The sequence below is a fragment of the Musca autumnalis genome, unplaced genomic scaffold, assembly GCF_047663935.1.
Source record: "Musca autumnalis isolate F117 unplaced genomic scaffold, ASM4766393v1 scaffold_1, whole genome shotgun sequence".
Lineage (NCBI taxonomy): Eukaryota > Metazoa > Arthropoda > Insecta > Diptera > Muscidae > Musca > Musca autumnalis.
The window spans coordinates 197,707,916-197,724,208 of NW_027411644.1; the positions used below are offsets into that span (position 1 = coordinate 197,707,916).

General features: G+C 36.9%; 1 protein-coding gene across 2 annotated transcripts in view; it reads left to right on the top strand.

The window, feature by feature from the left end:
• ninaB (neither inactivation nor afterpotential B) overlaps positions 1-16,293 on the top strand; it is a 45,244-nt gene that overhangs the window by 25,311 nt on the left and 3,640 nt on the right. The window contains exons 1-6 of one of the 2 annotated variants that reach the window (XM_073959769.1): positions 2,706-2,881; positions 3,012-3,582; positions 3,668-4,068; positions 4,135-4,242; positions 5,894-6,906; positions 6,972-7,033. In XM_073959769.1, the coding sequence (XP_073815870.1) occupies positions 3,466-3,582; positions 3,668-4,068; positions 4,135-4,242; positions 5,894-6,906; positions 6,972-7,033 (1,701 nt within the window). In that variant the 5' untranslated portion in view covers positions 2,706-2,881; positions 3,012-3,465. Of the gene's footprint in view, positions 1-2,705; positions 2,882-3,011; positions 3,583-3,667; positions 4,069-4,134; positions 4,243-5,893; positions 6,907-6,971; positions 7,034-16,293 lie in introns of those variants that run through there. The other variant, XM_073959768.1, reaches the window with a different exon arrangement.

The following is a 16,293-nucleotide window of genomic DNA, read 5'->3' on the forward strand; positions in this document are numbered from 1 at the left end:
GCACCCCGATTCATATTAGCTCAATGATATGGGACCTACAGTTTATCGCCGAGTCCGAACGGCGTGTCCTAAGACACCACTTGTAGAGAAGTTTTACATGGCTGTTATACTCAGGGTGTGCATACCATTGCACGACGCTGGCACCCCATGAAAAAAATAATAATAAAATAAAAAATAAACAAAAATAAAAATGAAATATAAATAAAATGAAAATAAAATAAAAATAGAATAAAATAAAAACAAAAAGAAAATAAATTAAAATAAAATACAATAAAAATAAAATAAAAACTGAAAAAAATAACATAAAAATAGCATAAAATAAAAAACTCTGAAATAGATTTGTGGGGTTGTTCGCAGGGTGGAAGTTCTGAGGGAGGATGTTGGGAGAGGGAAGTTCAGAGGGGGTGGATCCTTATAATTTCTTGTCATTACCGTATTTTCAATATTTCCCAAAAAAATCTCCCTTCGTAACGTTTTAAAAACTTTACTTATTTTAACAATGAACATTGGCAAAGAGAACGTTTGCCCCGCAAATTCTAGGAAAACTTATCAAAACTTGGTTTGCGTTTTCTGTGGAACGAAAGAGCACAATTTTTTGCAAAATCTTAGCAAAATACACTTTGCAGTTACAACTTTTCACTTAGCAGAAGAGGACGTTTGTGGAACAAATAAAAAAGAGAGCAAAATTTTTTTGAAAACTTAGCAAACTCAACTTATCATTGGCAACTTATCACTTATCAAAAATAAGGTTTCTGTGGAACGGAAAAATTTGCGAATTGTCAAAAATATTGCTAAGTGCAAAATGAAAAGTTGATAAGTTGTTTCGTGGAATAGGGCCCTGGTATAGATTTTGAGTCTGTTTGCATGGAGTGGGCAATACTTTGCCACTGTGCTGATATGTTGTCGGGACGAGGAGTGATTTGATTAAACATTTGGACCAGTTGTGTGGAATATGGTGTCCTTATCTGTTGTGATTGCAGCTTACCGATGTTCAACTTCCGTGTTGTATCTGTTCGTACTTTATTTGCTTCGTTTAATCGGGTACGTACCTTGGCTGCAACAAGGTGGTGGTCCGAATCAATGTTTGCGCCTCGGAACGATCGTACATCCAACACGCTCGATGAATGTCTTCCATCTACCACAACATGATCAATTTGGTTTTTTGTTTTCTGATCTGGAGACAGGCAGGTGCCCTTATGAATATCGAGATAATTAACCCACTTAGCGCCAGAAAATTTTTTTTTGGAAAATTTTAAATTTTCTTATTGAATTCAGTTTTATTTTTATTTTTAAGCATTTTTTAAAAAATAACTTTTTTTCTTAAAACTTATAGTTTTTCCGGAATCGGGTGTCCGTTAAAACGGACAGTGGCAAAATCCACTACCGTAAATTTGTATGGGAAATTGGTGTTTTTTACAAATATGTATAAAGTAAACTTCATTTTTAGTCGTACGCACAAAGCCAACTGTTTTATATTTTTAAAGATATTCTCTATCTTCTTCATTTTATAAAATATTTTCCATCGTACGCCCTAAAGAACGGCATGTTTACTTTATCCGTAATTGTAAAAAACATCAATTTCCCATACAAATTGACGGTAGTGGATTTTGCCACTGTCCGTTTAAACGGACAGCTAACTTTGCAGTGTAATACAGAAGAATTCTTGCTTTGTATTCACAATTTATGTTTTTAGAATAATACCTTCACATCTTTTCTAAATAATCTCTGCGTTGTATAAGTGTAACTTATCTAATTATGTGTTTTTAACCATTGTAAGAGAATCAAAAAATCACTTCACGAAAAGGGTTATTTTTGTGACCGAACCGCAAAAAACTACGCAGGTCAAATGTCAATTTATGAACGGGAAAAGACAGACATATGAGTAAACAATTAAAAACTACAAAAAAACCCGCGATAAAACACGTATCTAACTGTTTTTTACCTGCATTTTTGTGCACATTTTTTGCTGGCGTTTAAACGACCAGTGGCTTTAAGTGGGTTAAATCGAGTACTGCTAACTACCATGTTTTTTGCAGCTGCAAAGTCTATCAGCCTCATACCATTGTCAGATGTTTCACTGTGGAGACTGAATTTCCCGACTGTTGGGCCAAAGATATTCTCCTTTCCAATTTTGGCATTAAAATCGCCCAGAATGATTTTAATGTCATGGGCAGGGCAACGGTCATATGTTTCTTCTAAGCGCTCGTAAAATATATCTTTGGTCTGTTCGTCCTTTTCTTCAGTGGGAGCATGAGCGCAAATAAAGCTGATGTTGAAGAATTTAGCTTTTATTCGAATTGCAGCAAGTCTTTCATTCACTGGGGTGAAGCTGGATACCAGATGTTTTAGTCTCCGACTAACTGCGAATCCACAACCAAACTCATGCTTTATGTCATGGCAGCTATAATACAGTGCGTCACCTTTAGGTGTTGTTGTGACGCCTTTCCCAATCCATCGTATTTCCTGTATGGCAGTAATATCGGTCTTGTACTTTTCAAGTACATCTGCCAATGCGTAAACTGCACCTTCTTAATAAAGAGTGCGAACATTCCAGGTGCAAATTGATCATCTTCACCATATATGAGGCACTCAACGCCAAAACGACCTAACCCGCATGTTCAAAAAAATCAAACTGGCTATAAAGATCCTTCCGGAACCTTTTGAAATATATACTAAAGCAACTCCCTATTGCATTGTATAACACTAGGTTATACTACCGCTTAATTTGTTATAGTCAGTTTAATTTTTTGAACATATAATATGAATACATAAACCTGAATATAAAAACCTTATTACTGGATTGAGCATTCTTTTGTTGCCGGTCAACTCTATTAATCGCCAAAATAAGTTCCACGTTCTGACAACCATCACCTTCCCCAATGTAAAAATATTGTTGCGTTCTTTCTTTGTTGTTGTTGCTTTGTTGTTAATGTGGATAATGTGGCTTAGGGAGGGATTATTTGAGTCTTAATTTGTTTAGTCTGTGAAAAGCGCAATGTTTTTTTTTGTAGATAATCCATGGTGGAATGTCAATACCAAAAGGGCGGCAATAGCAATGGTCATAATTGTAGACAACAGACATTAGCCATGAATGTGGCAGAAGAAGAACAAGCAGGAGAAGGAAAATCGAACAAAAAAAGAATGACAAGACAATAAATAAGATGTTACTCTAAGACGACGAATAATGTACGAACATATGTACATATATCAGCATTTTATATATGTATGGATGTATGTACATATATAATTCCGTATAGTATAAATTTCATTCATATTTTTGGAGGTCATGCATATACAGAGGTCGTCTGTATGACTGTTTTTTTTTTTTGTCTCTGTTGAAAAATGTTTGTGGCACAAATCTTGACTGGTTGAAAGCAAGGCAAACAAACAAACCAAGAAATAGTTAAAATGAAGGTTCCGTCCAGTAGCAACGTTGCCATAGAACAACTCATGGCGCAGTGAATTATGGATTTTTCCATAATTTTTCTTATAATAAGTATTTGTGGTCTACTGCTTAAATCGAATCGTTTCAACAATTGGTTTTCAGGGAAAATGTATCGAAAGGTTAAGGAAAATGGAAAGGTGAAACACTTGGAACCCTTGGATAGAATGGATTTGGATTGGAAATTTTACTAACCCTCTTTCTGTTTATTTCTTTCACTTTCAGACCAAATATGATCCTGTTGAACATGACCCACAGGCAAATGTCATCGATGGCTCGGGACGTTGTTATCCGAATTGTGATTCCAGTGTTTGGCTTAGATCTTGTGTAAAGGAAATTGTTGAACCTCTGGAGGGTCATGTTATTGGCACCATACCCACATGGCTGAATGGAAGTCTATTACGCAATGGCCCTGGCAATTGGAAGGTCGGTGATATGACCTTTCAACATTTATTCGATTGTTCGGCATTGTTACATCGTTTTGCCATTCACAATGGCAGCGTCACCTATCAGAATCGTTTTGTTCAAACGGAATCATTAAAAAAGAACACAGCTGCCCAAAGGATTGTGGTGACAGAATTTGGAACTGCAGCAGTACCGGATCCATGTCATTCGATATTTGATAGGTATAAAGAAATATGAATATCAATTTTTAGGAGGTCTACTAATTTCAATGTGGTTTCTTATTTCAGGGTTTCTGCCATATTTCGTCCCGATAGTGGTTCAGATAATTCCATGATCTCTATATATCCGTTTGGAGATGAATTCTATACATTTACCGAAACACCGATGATACATAGGTAAGATAATCACAAGAGAAAGGGACGATAAATGGAAAATCTATGAGAAGTCGTTACAGACGTCCCTAAGAGCCTTATAGACGAGCTGAAGGGAGTCTTTATAGACGAGCTGAATGGAGTCTTTATAGACGAGCTGAAGGGAGTCTTTATAGATTAGCTGAATTGAGTCTTTATAGACGAGCGGAAGGGAGTCTTTATAGAGAGCGGAAGGGAGTCTTTATAGACGAGCGGAAGGGAGTCTTTATAGACGAGCGGAAGGGAGTCTTTATAGACGAGCGGAAGGGAGTCTTTATAGACGAGCGGAAGGGAGTCTTTATAGACGAGCGGAAGGGAGTCTTTATAGACGAGCGGAAGGGAGTCTTTATAGACGAGCGGAAGGGAGTCTTTATAGACGAGCGGAAGGGAGTCTTTATAGACGAGCGGAAGGGAGACCTTATAGACGAGCAGACCTTCATAGACGAGCTGAAGGGAGTCTTTATAGACGAGCGGAAGGGAGTCTTTATAGACGAGCGGAAGGGAGTCTTTATAGACGAGCGGAAGGGAGTCTTTATAGACGAGCGGAAGGGAGTCTTTATAGACGAGCGGAAGGGAGTCTTTATAGACGAGCGGAAGGGAGTCTTTATAGACGAGCTGAAGGGAGTCTTTATAGACGAGCTGAAGGGAGTCTTTATAGACGAGCTGAAGGGAGTCTTTATAGACGAGCTGAAGGGAGTCTTTATAGACGAGCGGAAGGGAGTCTTTATAGACGAGCGGAAGGGAGTCTTTATAGACGAGCGGAAGGGAGTCTTTATAGACGAGCGGAAGGGAGTCTTTATAGACGAGCGGAAGGGAGTCTTTATAGACGAGCTGAAGGGAGTCTTTATAGACGAGCTGAAGGGAGTCTTTATAGACGAGCTGAAGGGAGTCTTTATAGACGAGCTGAAGGGAGTCTTTATAGACGAGCTGAAGGGAGTCTTTATAGACGAGCTGAAGGGAGTCTTTATAGACGAGCTGAAGGGAGTCTTTATAGACGAGCTGAAGGGAGTCTTTATAGACGAGCTGAAGGGAGTCTTTATAGACGAGCTGAAGGGAGTCTTTATAGACGAGCTGAAGGGAGTCTTTATAGACGAGCTGAAGGGAGTCTTTATAGACGAGCTGAAGGGAGTCTTTATAGACGAGCTGAAGGGAGTCTTTATAGACGAGCTGAAGGGAGCCTTTATAGACGAGCTGAAGGGAGCCTTTATAGACGAGCTGAAGGGAGACTTTATAGACGAGCGGAAGGGAGTCTTTATAGACGAGCGTAGGGGAGTCTTTATAGACGAGCGTAGGGGAGTCTTTATAGGGGAGCTGAATAAACCTTGCCTTTTCTTTATTGACGAGCGGAAGAGAGTCTTTATAGACGAGCGGAAGGGAGTCTTTATAGACGAGCGAAATTGATTCTTTTTAGACGAGAGAAAGGAAATTAAAGGGAAACTTTATAGATGCCCTAGAGGAAATCTTGATAGACGCCCTGAAGTGTGTCTTTATTGGCTCCCTGAAGTGGGTCCTGAGTGGGTGTTTACAATGCCCTGTAGGGGGTCTTTATAATCATCCTGAAGGGAGTCTTTATAGAGACCCTTGAGGCGATGATTCCGATGAATTTTCATAAAGTTTTTTGTGTGTTTCCTTTTAGAATAAATCCCCGCACCCTGGCGACCGAGGGACGTATTTGCGTCACAGATTACACAGGCGTAGTTAATCACACCTCACATCCACATGTAATGCCGAATGGTACAGTATACAACTTGGGTATGGCATCGACAAAGTCAGGACCCGTTTATAACATTATCTGCTTTCCACATGGTGAGGGTATGTTTGAAAATGCCTATGTGAAAGCGCAGATACCATGTCGATGGAAGCTGAATCCTGGATATATGCACACATTCGGTATAACTGACAACTATTTCATTATTGTGGAACAACCGCTATCCGTCTCGCTACCAGAGTTAATAAAAGCCCAGATATTTAATCAAAATACCTCAGCATGTTTGAAATGGTTCGATAATAAACCTTGCCTTTTCTATTTGATTGATCGTCGTAGCGGTGAAGTGATGCATAAATTTCAATCGGATCCATTTTTCTATCTGCACATCGTTAATCAATACGAACGCGAAGATCATGTGGTCATTGATATTTGTTGTTATAAAAATCCGGAAATGATAAATTGTATGTATTTGGAATCAATGATGAATATGCAATCGAATCCAAATTATGCCACACTCTTTCGTGGGCGACCTTTACGTTTTGTTTTGCCATTGACGACGACGAATAACAGAAATGAAAGTGCCACCAACAACAGTGATCAACAACAACAACGTCAAATGGGACGTAGACAAAGATTTATAAAATCCTTTACATTATCGGGTATTAGTGCAAGATTGCAACAGCCAAAGCTAAAACGTTCTCAAACGGAATATGAAGATATTAACTTTGTGGCCAGTAGTAATGCGGCGGAGCCAAATGCCAAAGATGATTTCAATTTTACAGCCAAAAATGAAAAATATGAATTTTCAGAGAATTTGGTAACTTTGACCAATACCAAAGCAGAGGCCTATCACACAACAAATGGCCCAATATTTGTAAGACCTGAATTGTTATGTGATCTCGGCTGTGAAACACCACGTATAAACTATGAACGTTATTTAGGTAGGTGGTTTAGATGTGATGGTTTTAAGGAATAGTTTTTAGAATGTTGGTTGTAATCGTTACAGGTAAACCATACCAATTCTTCTATGCCATAAGTTCAGATGTGGATGCCGATAATCCAGGAACGGTAAGTAGCACAAGGATTGTGATTTTTACATTAAAGGTGTTTTTTTTAAGTAAATGTAAATATTTACACATATACATATAAAAGATTTATATTCATACAATCAGGATATTTGAGTTAGTTTCTACCCGAAAGACATTGCAGCGTATACATACGGTGACCAACCATACTCTATTTTAGGGATCCGTACTCTATTTTTAACGTACTCTTTTGTTCTCGATTATCTTTGCACGTACTTTATGTCCTCTATTTGTGATTTTTTTCAAATGCATGTGAATACATAGAAAATCCAATGAACCCTATGCAGAAATTAAACAAAATATTGTCTTTGTTTAAATGAAATCACTAATTTTTCTGTTGATTTCAAAACTTTGGAAGGTAAATCCCAATATAGGTAAGTTTACTTGAAGAAAAGTTGCATAAGGGGAACGGAAGTGGGAAAAAATTGCTCGTACTGGCAATTTTTAGACAACTCCTTTTAGGTATGCATTGTATGTCATTGGCATTATTTTCAGTGCTTTGAAAACAATTCTTGCCAGAACAGAATTACTTGTATAAACGCAAGAGGCACATTTAAATGGGAACGACAAAAATTGCAGCAAGGAAAATCGGCTAATATTATATTAATAACTAGCAAAGTACCCGCTACTTCGTATGCGGAAAGGATATACAAAACAAATAAAAAATATATAATATAGAACGGTGAACATAGAAAATTTTTTTACTAATACCTATTTTAAATGATATTTATTTTCATGTAAGTACGTAAGTCCTATTTTCCTTACGCCTACACATCAAGAGCCAGCCATAATTGTTGAGATATTTTAATTGGGGTGCTCAACGCCAATACGGCTTAACCCACCTACCGCGATCCTCATTTCCAGCTCTATCTGTTCCCCCAAAACCATTTATAGTACTATTTAGTACTTTACATATAAATACGAACCTTCTCCTAATATTTCAAAATTCTCTTTACACAATAACCAATTGTACCAAATCCTGTACCATATAGTACAATTCGTATATTTATGGTACATATTTCCTAAATCTGACGTTATTACCAAATAACAACAGTAATATTAATTCAAAATCTCACGAATCCAGATCTATTCGTTAGTCCAATACAAAATTGTACCATGCATTGAAACATCTTCGCATCCCTAAGACTACCAAATCCTAATTGTACCAAATTTAGTACTTTTTGTAAACATAAGTACGAATTTCCAAAACAAACTCCAACAGTAATCTCAATTCCAAATTTCAAGATTACAGCTCTAGCCGTTCGCTCAAATCCAAATAGTACCAAATTTGGTACCATTTAGTACTTTTCGCACCCATAACCAAAATTTCCAAAACTACCTCAATCCTACACTTCCACAGGTATTTTAATTCCAAATTTGAGGATTGCAGCTTCATCGGATCACCGTAATCCACATTGTACCAAATTTAGTACCATTTAGTACTTTTCGTTCCCACAGATCCCAATTTCCAAACCCACCTCTATCAAACACTCCAACAGTAATCTTAATTCCAAATTTCAGAATTCCTGCTATATCCGTTCACCCAAATCAAAATTGTACCAAATTTGGTACTATTTAGTACTATTTGTACCCATGAGTACGAATTTCCACAACTACCTCAACCCTACACGCCAACAGTAATCTTAATTCCAAATGTCAGGATTACAGCTGCATCCGATCACCCTAATCCAAATTGTACCAGATTTAGTACCATTTAGTACTTTTTGTTCCCATAGGTCCGAATTTCCAAACCAACACTCCAACAGTAATCTTAATTTCGAATTTCAGGATTCCAAATGTATCCGATCACCCAAATACAAATTGTACCAAATTTGGTACCATTTAGTACTTTTCGTAGCCATAAGTACGAATTTTCAGAAGTATCCCAATCCCACACTCCAATAGTAATCATAATTTCAAATTTCAATATTGCTGCTCTATCCGATCACTCAAATCCAAATTGTACAAGATTTGGTACCATTTAGTACTTTTCGTACCCATAACCAAAAAATTCCAAAACTACCTCTATCCTACACTCCAACAGTAATCTTAATTCCAAATTTCAGAATTCCTGTTATATCCGTTCACCCAAATCCAAATTATACAAAATTTAGTACCACTCAGTACTTTTTGTACCCACAAGTACGAATTTAGTACTTTTCGTTGCCATAAGTACGAATTTCCAAAAGTATCCCAATCCCACACTCCAATAGTAATCTTAATTCCAAATTTCACTATTCCAGCTCTATCCGATCACTTAAATTCATATTGTACCAAATTTGGTACCATTTAGTACTTTTCGTACCCAAAAGTACGAATTTCCAAAATGCCTCTATCCTACACTCCGACAGTTATCCTAATTCTAAATTTCAGGATTTCAGCTCCATCCGTTCCCCCAAATCCAAATTGTACCTTGTTTGGTACTATTTAGTACCTTTCGTACCCATATGTACGAATTTCGAAAACTACCTCCATATCTCAAACCTACAGTCCAACAGTAATAGTAATTCCAAATTTCAGAATCGTTTCGCCCAAATTAAAATTGTACTAAATTTAGTACCATTTAGTACTATACGTACACATGAGTACACATTTTCAAAACCACCTCCTTATATCAATTCATCTTCTAAACCTTGATTTTCATTCCGAATTTTAAGATTTTAGCTCTATCCGTTCACGTAATACCAAATCGTACTAAATTTAGTAACTTTTAGTACTTTTCGTACACTTATAGTTCGAATTTCCAAAAACCCTTTGGTACACCTTTCTAACTCTCCATTAGTGAACCTCATTCCAAATTTCAGAATTCTAGCTCTTCGCGTTTGCCTAATACTTAGGGTACCATATTTAGTACCTTTTAATACTTTTCGTACCGTTCTAGTTCGAATTTCCAAAAATCCAGCCTTATCTGACACCCAGCTAGCTCCAGCCGTTTAGCCTGGGCGTTGATTATGAATCAGTCAGTCAGTGAGTCATCATTACTCAACTCTTTTATAAGTATAGATAAACTAAGTTTGCGGGCGCCTGCAACTAATCAATTTCATATCCACTTTAAAATATTTTGTTGTTATTCAAACAATTGAATTACAACAAAATATAGACTTAAGCTGAAATAAACACAAAGATGTAAAAATTCTGCAGTCCAACAATAAAAAACGCCAACAAAACTAAGTTTTTTTTTAAACACAAGAAATAAAATTTGTTTAATTATTGGTTAAAGTATAACAAAATTTGACATTTTTTCTCAAAAATGATTTCCTGTAGTGAGAATGAATGAACTTTGTCCTATTAATGCCTAAAATAACATTCATTCCTTTTTATTATAAACAAGTAAGAACAGACTATAGTCGGACGGGGCCGACCATGTGATACCCTATACCACTAAACGCGTCTTCTTGGGATAAAGTTATAAGATGTGCATTAGAAATTTTACCAATTTTCACACAAAAGTTTTGATCAATTTAACCCGCTAAATATTATCCGATCATACCGTTGACTTGCACGCTACTTCTTCATCTCAAACCAAAACTACGTTTAAAATTTCGCGCCGATCGGACTATTATTGCGACCTACAGAGCGGCTACAAAATCGAGCAAAAATTTTGTTTTTGGTCCATTTCATCCCTTTAACATTTCACGATCATCGCCAAAAACTAATCAGTTCTATTCTGGTCCAAACCCGACCTCCATACTAAATTTCGTGACAATCGGTCCATAATTGCGGCCTCTAGCTTGATTACAATTTTTAATGGACGGACAGACGGACGGACGGACGGACGGACACACATCGCTAAATCGCTTTATCTCGTCGAGATATGAAGTTTGGTATACCACATGAGGGGTCTACGACGAATATTTCGCGGCGTTACATGAATTTTTGGGAAAACAAACTTATTATACCCTTTTCCACATTGTGGTATAGGGTATAAAAAGGTTCCGCACAAATCACTTTGAAAAAAAAAATTCAAAAGTTCTGAAAAATAAAAACATTAAAAGCTTTTTGTTCGGAAGCTTTTTTATCTAATCACTTTAGAATTAAGATTTTATGCAATCTTAGGTAAAAACTCATCAAAATATCATACAGGGATAGGAGGTTGTAAAAAAGTCATAACCCTAATGTACAGTGGGGACACAAAATTCATTTAAATATTTGCTCGATTTCATCTCTTAACTAACTAATTAAATAAAAAGTGTTTACACCTGGGAAATTATGCGGATTCCGAAACTAAAATGTTTATAGATGAGAAAAATAAAAAAAAAACAAGTAAAAAAGTATCAGTCAGCTTTGCCGACAGAGATATACCCTCAGCCTGTGTATATTGAAACAATTTTTTCCCAAAAACGGATGTATTTAGGGGGTTTTAAAAATTTTGGGCGTATGAACCGACAAAAATTTTGATTAGGATTAAAGATCAAAATATTTGCCACTACATATGGTGCCTTCCAGCTGTTTGCTCAAAAAGTATGGAATTGCCCTTGAAAAAAATGTTACCGTCGTAATTGAGGCAGCGAATGCAAGTTGCTTCAACAGAAATCAAAGTGATTCGATTGCAGGTCTTAAAGTGAACTTATCCGAAATTTTGTGAGAGAGGTACCGGATGGAGTGCACACATATGGTCCATATTTGAACCTGATCTATATCTGGTAGATATATTAGGATGTGTAAAGTATTGACCAAGTCGACAACTCCCTTCAAGAGTTACCGTACGAACAATTTTTCCGAACATTTTTGAACTTTTGTGGGGGAGGTACCTGAAGGAGTGGGCCGATATGGCTTATCTTCGAACTTAAACTATGAACAAAATATAACTAAGACAAAATTTTGTACCGAATCGCCAGATCCGTTCGAGAGTTACCTTGCGCTCCAACCACCTCACACGGTGTCAAGGGGGTTTTTTGCAGCTTTCAGGCTATTTACTCAGGAAGTGTGGACTTGCCCCTGATGAAACTTGTACCGTCGTATGGGGGGCAGTGAATACAAGTTGTTACAACAAAAATCAACGCGATTCGAGAGCAGGTCCTAAACTGAACTTATTCCAAAGTTTGTGTGGGATGTACCCGAAGGAGTGGACCGATTGAGTCCAAATTGGAACCTCATCTAAGTCTGGTAGACATTTCACGATTTTCAAAGTATGGACCAAATCGGTTACTCCCTTCAAGAGTTATCGTGCGCACAAATTTTCCGAACATTTCCGAACTTTTGTGGGGGAGGTACCGGAAGGCGTGGACCAATATAACCCATCTTCGAACTTAAACTAAGTTTGGACAAAATATTACGAAAGCCAAATTTTGGACCGAATCTGCTGATCCGTTGGAGAGTTATCGTGTGCTCCAGCCAGCCAGCCAGACAGACGGACGGACATTGCTCAATCGACTCCAAATTGTCTGAAACACATTTCGTCCAAACATACTTGGGGTCTTAAACCATTATTTCGATGAGGCACATTTTGCCCGAAATATTCATCGGAGACCCTATAAAGTATATATTCTTGATCAGGGTAAAATTCTAAGTCGATCTAACCATGACCGTCTGTCCATCCCTCCGTCTGTTGAAATCAAGATTCTGCTCACATTTTAAAGATAGAGCTTTGTAATTTGGTATGGACGTTTCTATTACTGCTAGGATGTTTGGTATTGCAAATAGGCTATATCGGTCAACGTTTTGATATAGCTCCCATAGAACGGTACTACCCGATTTTCGGTATTTTGAAGGTTTTAGCCCCATTTTCACACCGAAATTACTGACATTTGTTACTTAGTCTCCCTTGGGGGTATAACACGTTTTCCCAGAAATTTGTCGGTATAGGCTCACGTCTTCATATAGCCTCCATAGAACGGTACCCCCGGATTTCTGGTATTTTGAAGGTTGTAGCCTCAATATCCCTCCGAAATGGCTGAAATTGGTATTAAGTCTTCCTTTCCACCTGAAATTTGTCGGTATAAGTCCACGCCTTAATATAGCCCCAAAGAGCGGTACCTCCCGATTTTCAGATATTTTGAAGATTGTGGCCACAATATTCCATAGAAATGACTGAAATTTGGAATTCAGTCTTCGTTGGGGGTATTCAACTTTCACCTCTAAATTTTTCTATATAGGTCAACGCCTTCATATAGCCCCCATAGAAAGGTACCTCCGGATTTTCGGTATTTTGGCCACAATGACCGAAATGGCTGAAATTTGGTATTTAGTGTTTGTTGGGGGTATACAACTCTCCGCCAGAAATTTTTTGGTACAGGTCTACGCCTTAATATAGCCCCCATAGAACCGCCCCCCCCCCCCAATTTTCGGTATTTTGAAGGTTATAGCCACAATAGCCCATAGCAATGGCTGAAATTTGGTATTTAGTCTTTGTTTGGGTTATTCAACTTTCCCCCCAGAAATTGCTCGATACAAGTACACGCCTTCATGTAGCTCCCATAGAGCGGTACCTCACGATTTTCGGTATTTTGAAGTTTGTAGCCCCAACAACCCACCGAAATGGCTGAAATTTCGTATTACGTTGGAGGTAAAAACTTTTCCGATTGAAATTTGTCGGTATAGGTACAGTTTTCGATATAGGACTCATAGAACGGTACCTCTTGATTTTCGTAATTCTGAAGGTTGTGACGTCAATATCCCACCGAAATGACTATTTTTTTTTTATTTTGTCTTCCATGGGGTTATAAAATTTTCCAGAAGAGAATTATCATTATAGGTCCACGTCTTCCTATATCCCCCATAGGAGCGTACCGCTTGATTTTCGATATTTTGAAGGTTTTGGTCACATTATCGGCACATATTGGAAATTTGATATTTAGTCTTCTTTCCGCCAGAAATTTGTCGGTATAGATCGACGTAGTAACATAGCCCCCATATAACGGTATCTCCCGAATTTTAGTACTTTGAAGGATAGCTACATTGTTTTATCGAAATTGATAAAATTTGGTATTTAGTCTTCTTCATAAACGAAAGGAATCTAATTGTTCCATTTTACTTCAATACAACTCGTGGTGGAGGGTATAACAAGTTCGGCCCGGCCGAACTTTACTCCGTTCTTACTTGTTAGGATTTTAGGTTTTCAGGATTTTGCTTAAAAACGCCAAGTCCTGCCGAATTGGGACTAAAAAATGTTGTAGCTGTGAAAACTGCCCACATTATGATTTTTTTTCTAGGTTTTACCATTTTTGAGATATTGACGTTCAAATTGGGACATTGCACTGACTCCATTGCCTGTTTGTAAAACAATGTTATGATTAGCAAAAATTCATCAATAATATATTTATAGTGTCCAATCACAACGGCAATCTGGATAAAAATTGTAAAATATGGCCCTAATCCCTATATCAAAAACAAGGGCCGCTAAGAATGTTATATGTTATGGTTACAGATTTCTTTTATTCAGAGACTCATAATGAAATTTCATTTGGAACATTTCTTTCTTTAACAATATTCCCAAAAAGTAAAGAATTTTGGTAGATTTTGATCCAGTATGGAATTATGTAAAATCAACAGTCCAAAATTAAAACATATAATTTCATCATAATATATACATTTGTATTCTAATTTTCTTAGGGAAATTGCATAGCTAGATATATGGTTCATTCTGAAACTCATAGTGAAATTTTGTGTAGAATTTTTTAGCTTTTGACACTTTTCACCTAGAACCAAATTTCATATTGCTTTCATGTATCAACTCGAAAGAAGGACAAAATTTCATAAAAAAATTGGGAAATATTTTCATGTTTTTTTTTCAGCAAAATTGATACTGCTATTTTTATGATATATAATGTAAATAGACATTTCATTTCTTTGGTGACCCATAGTGAAATTTGACGAAGTATATTTTGGTCTTTGACGTCATCTCTAAAAAATTATGTTTTGGGGGACAATTTTGAATAAACTCAGATGAAGTCCGACTTTAACCCTAAAACGTGTTTTTCATTTTTAGAGATTTCTGGCGATTAGCATAGATTTACAGATTTGGTGTATTCTGAGACCTATAGTAAAATTTTATGACGAACAATTTTGTAGAATACTTGGATTTTATATGATCATATTTTAAAGAAGTTTTTGAAAGATTTTCGAAAAAAGGACCAAAAAGACCCCTTCGATGAACCGCATGAGGGCTAAAATTTCCAACAAAAATATTGCCCACATCCTACTCTGTAAAGTTGCCAAAGACACTATATACCTAAAACGCAAGGATTCCATAATATCATAACTCGAATATTTCGAAAAAAAACTAGAAATGGGCGGAACTTGCCCCGCCTACTTTGGTTACTTTCCGATATAAACTTTAAAAACCCCGATACACGTGTCTCATATTTTTTGCTCTACATTCATAATCTATACGGTTCTTCCCATCATTTTGAAAAAAATTTAACTTTGTTGCACAGTGTTAAGAATTATATAAAATATATTGATATAGGTACCGCAAAGTGGGGCTATACCAAATCATTGACATATATCAAACATTTTTAGTAACCGAACTTCTTCATAAAGGACTCGTTAAAATAAGTGTGGAAGAATTTTTTTTTTAAATTTTAGAGTTATCTTGCACAATAACTATTTTATTATGTGCCAGCAGGGTGTTGGAGCTTTTGGGTCATCATCTCAGGAAGTATTGACTTACTCGGGGAAGAAATTGTACAGTTGTAAATGAGGCCGCTAGAACAACCTACTGAAAAAAATAATCAAAACGATGCGAGAGGAGCTCTTAAAGTTCACTTTTTACGAATTTTGTGTGAAAGGTACCCGAAGGAGTAGACCGATATAGTTCACATTCCATAACTGGATGTAATACTACTATTTGCAAAGTCTGCACCAATCAGAAACTCGCTGCGAGAATTATCTTGCGGATTTGTCATTTTGCTTGATGCCGTCAGGGCTTCTTTAAGCTTTTAGGTCAATATCTCAGGAAGTATGGACTTGCGCAAGAAAAAAATGCTACCGTCGTAAAGGAACCTGCAAAAACAACCTACTGAAAGAAAATTTCAAAACGATCCGATAGGAGCTAATTTTGACACCAAATTATCGGAAATGAATTTCGCCCAAACATACATGGGTTCTAAAACCGTTACTTCGTTGAGGCACACTTTTGGTCGTATCAAAGTGTATACACCTTTTCTAGCCTAAAGGCTGAGGGTATAATAAAGTACATTTGAATTAATGTGTTTATGGAGGCGAACGAAGTGCAGCGGTTTTATAGAATGTCCGAAAATAATGTTCAGAAAGGATTCTCATAAACGAACTATAAGTGGATCT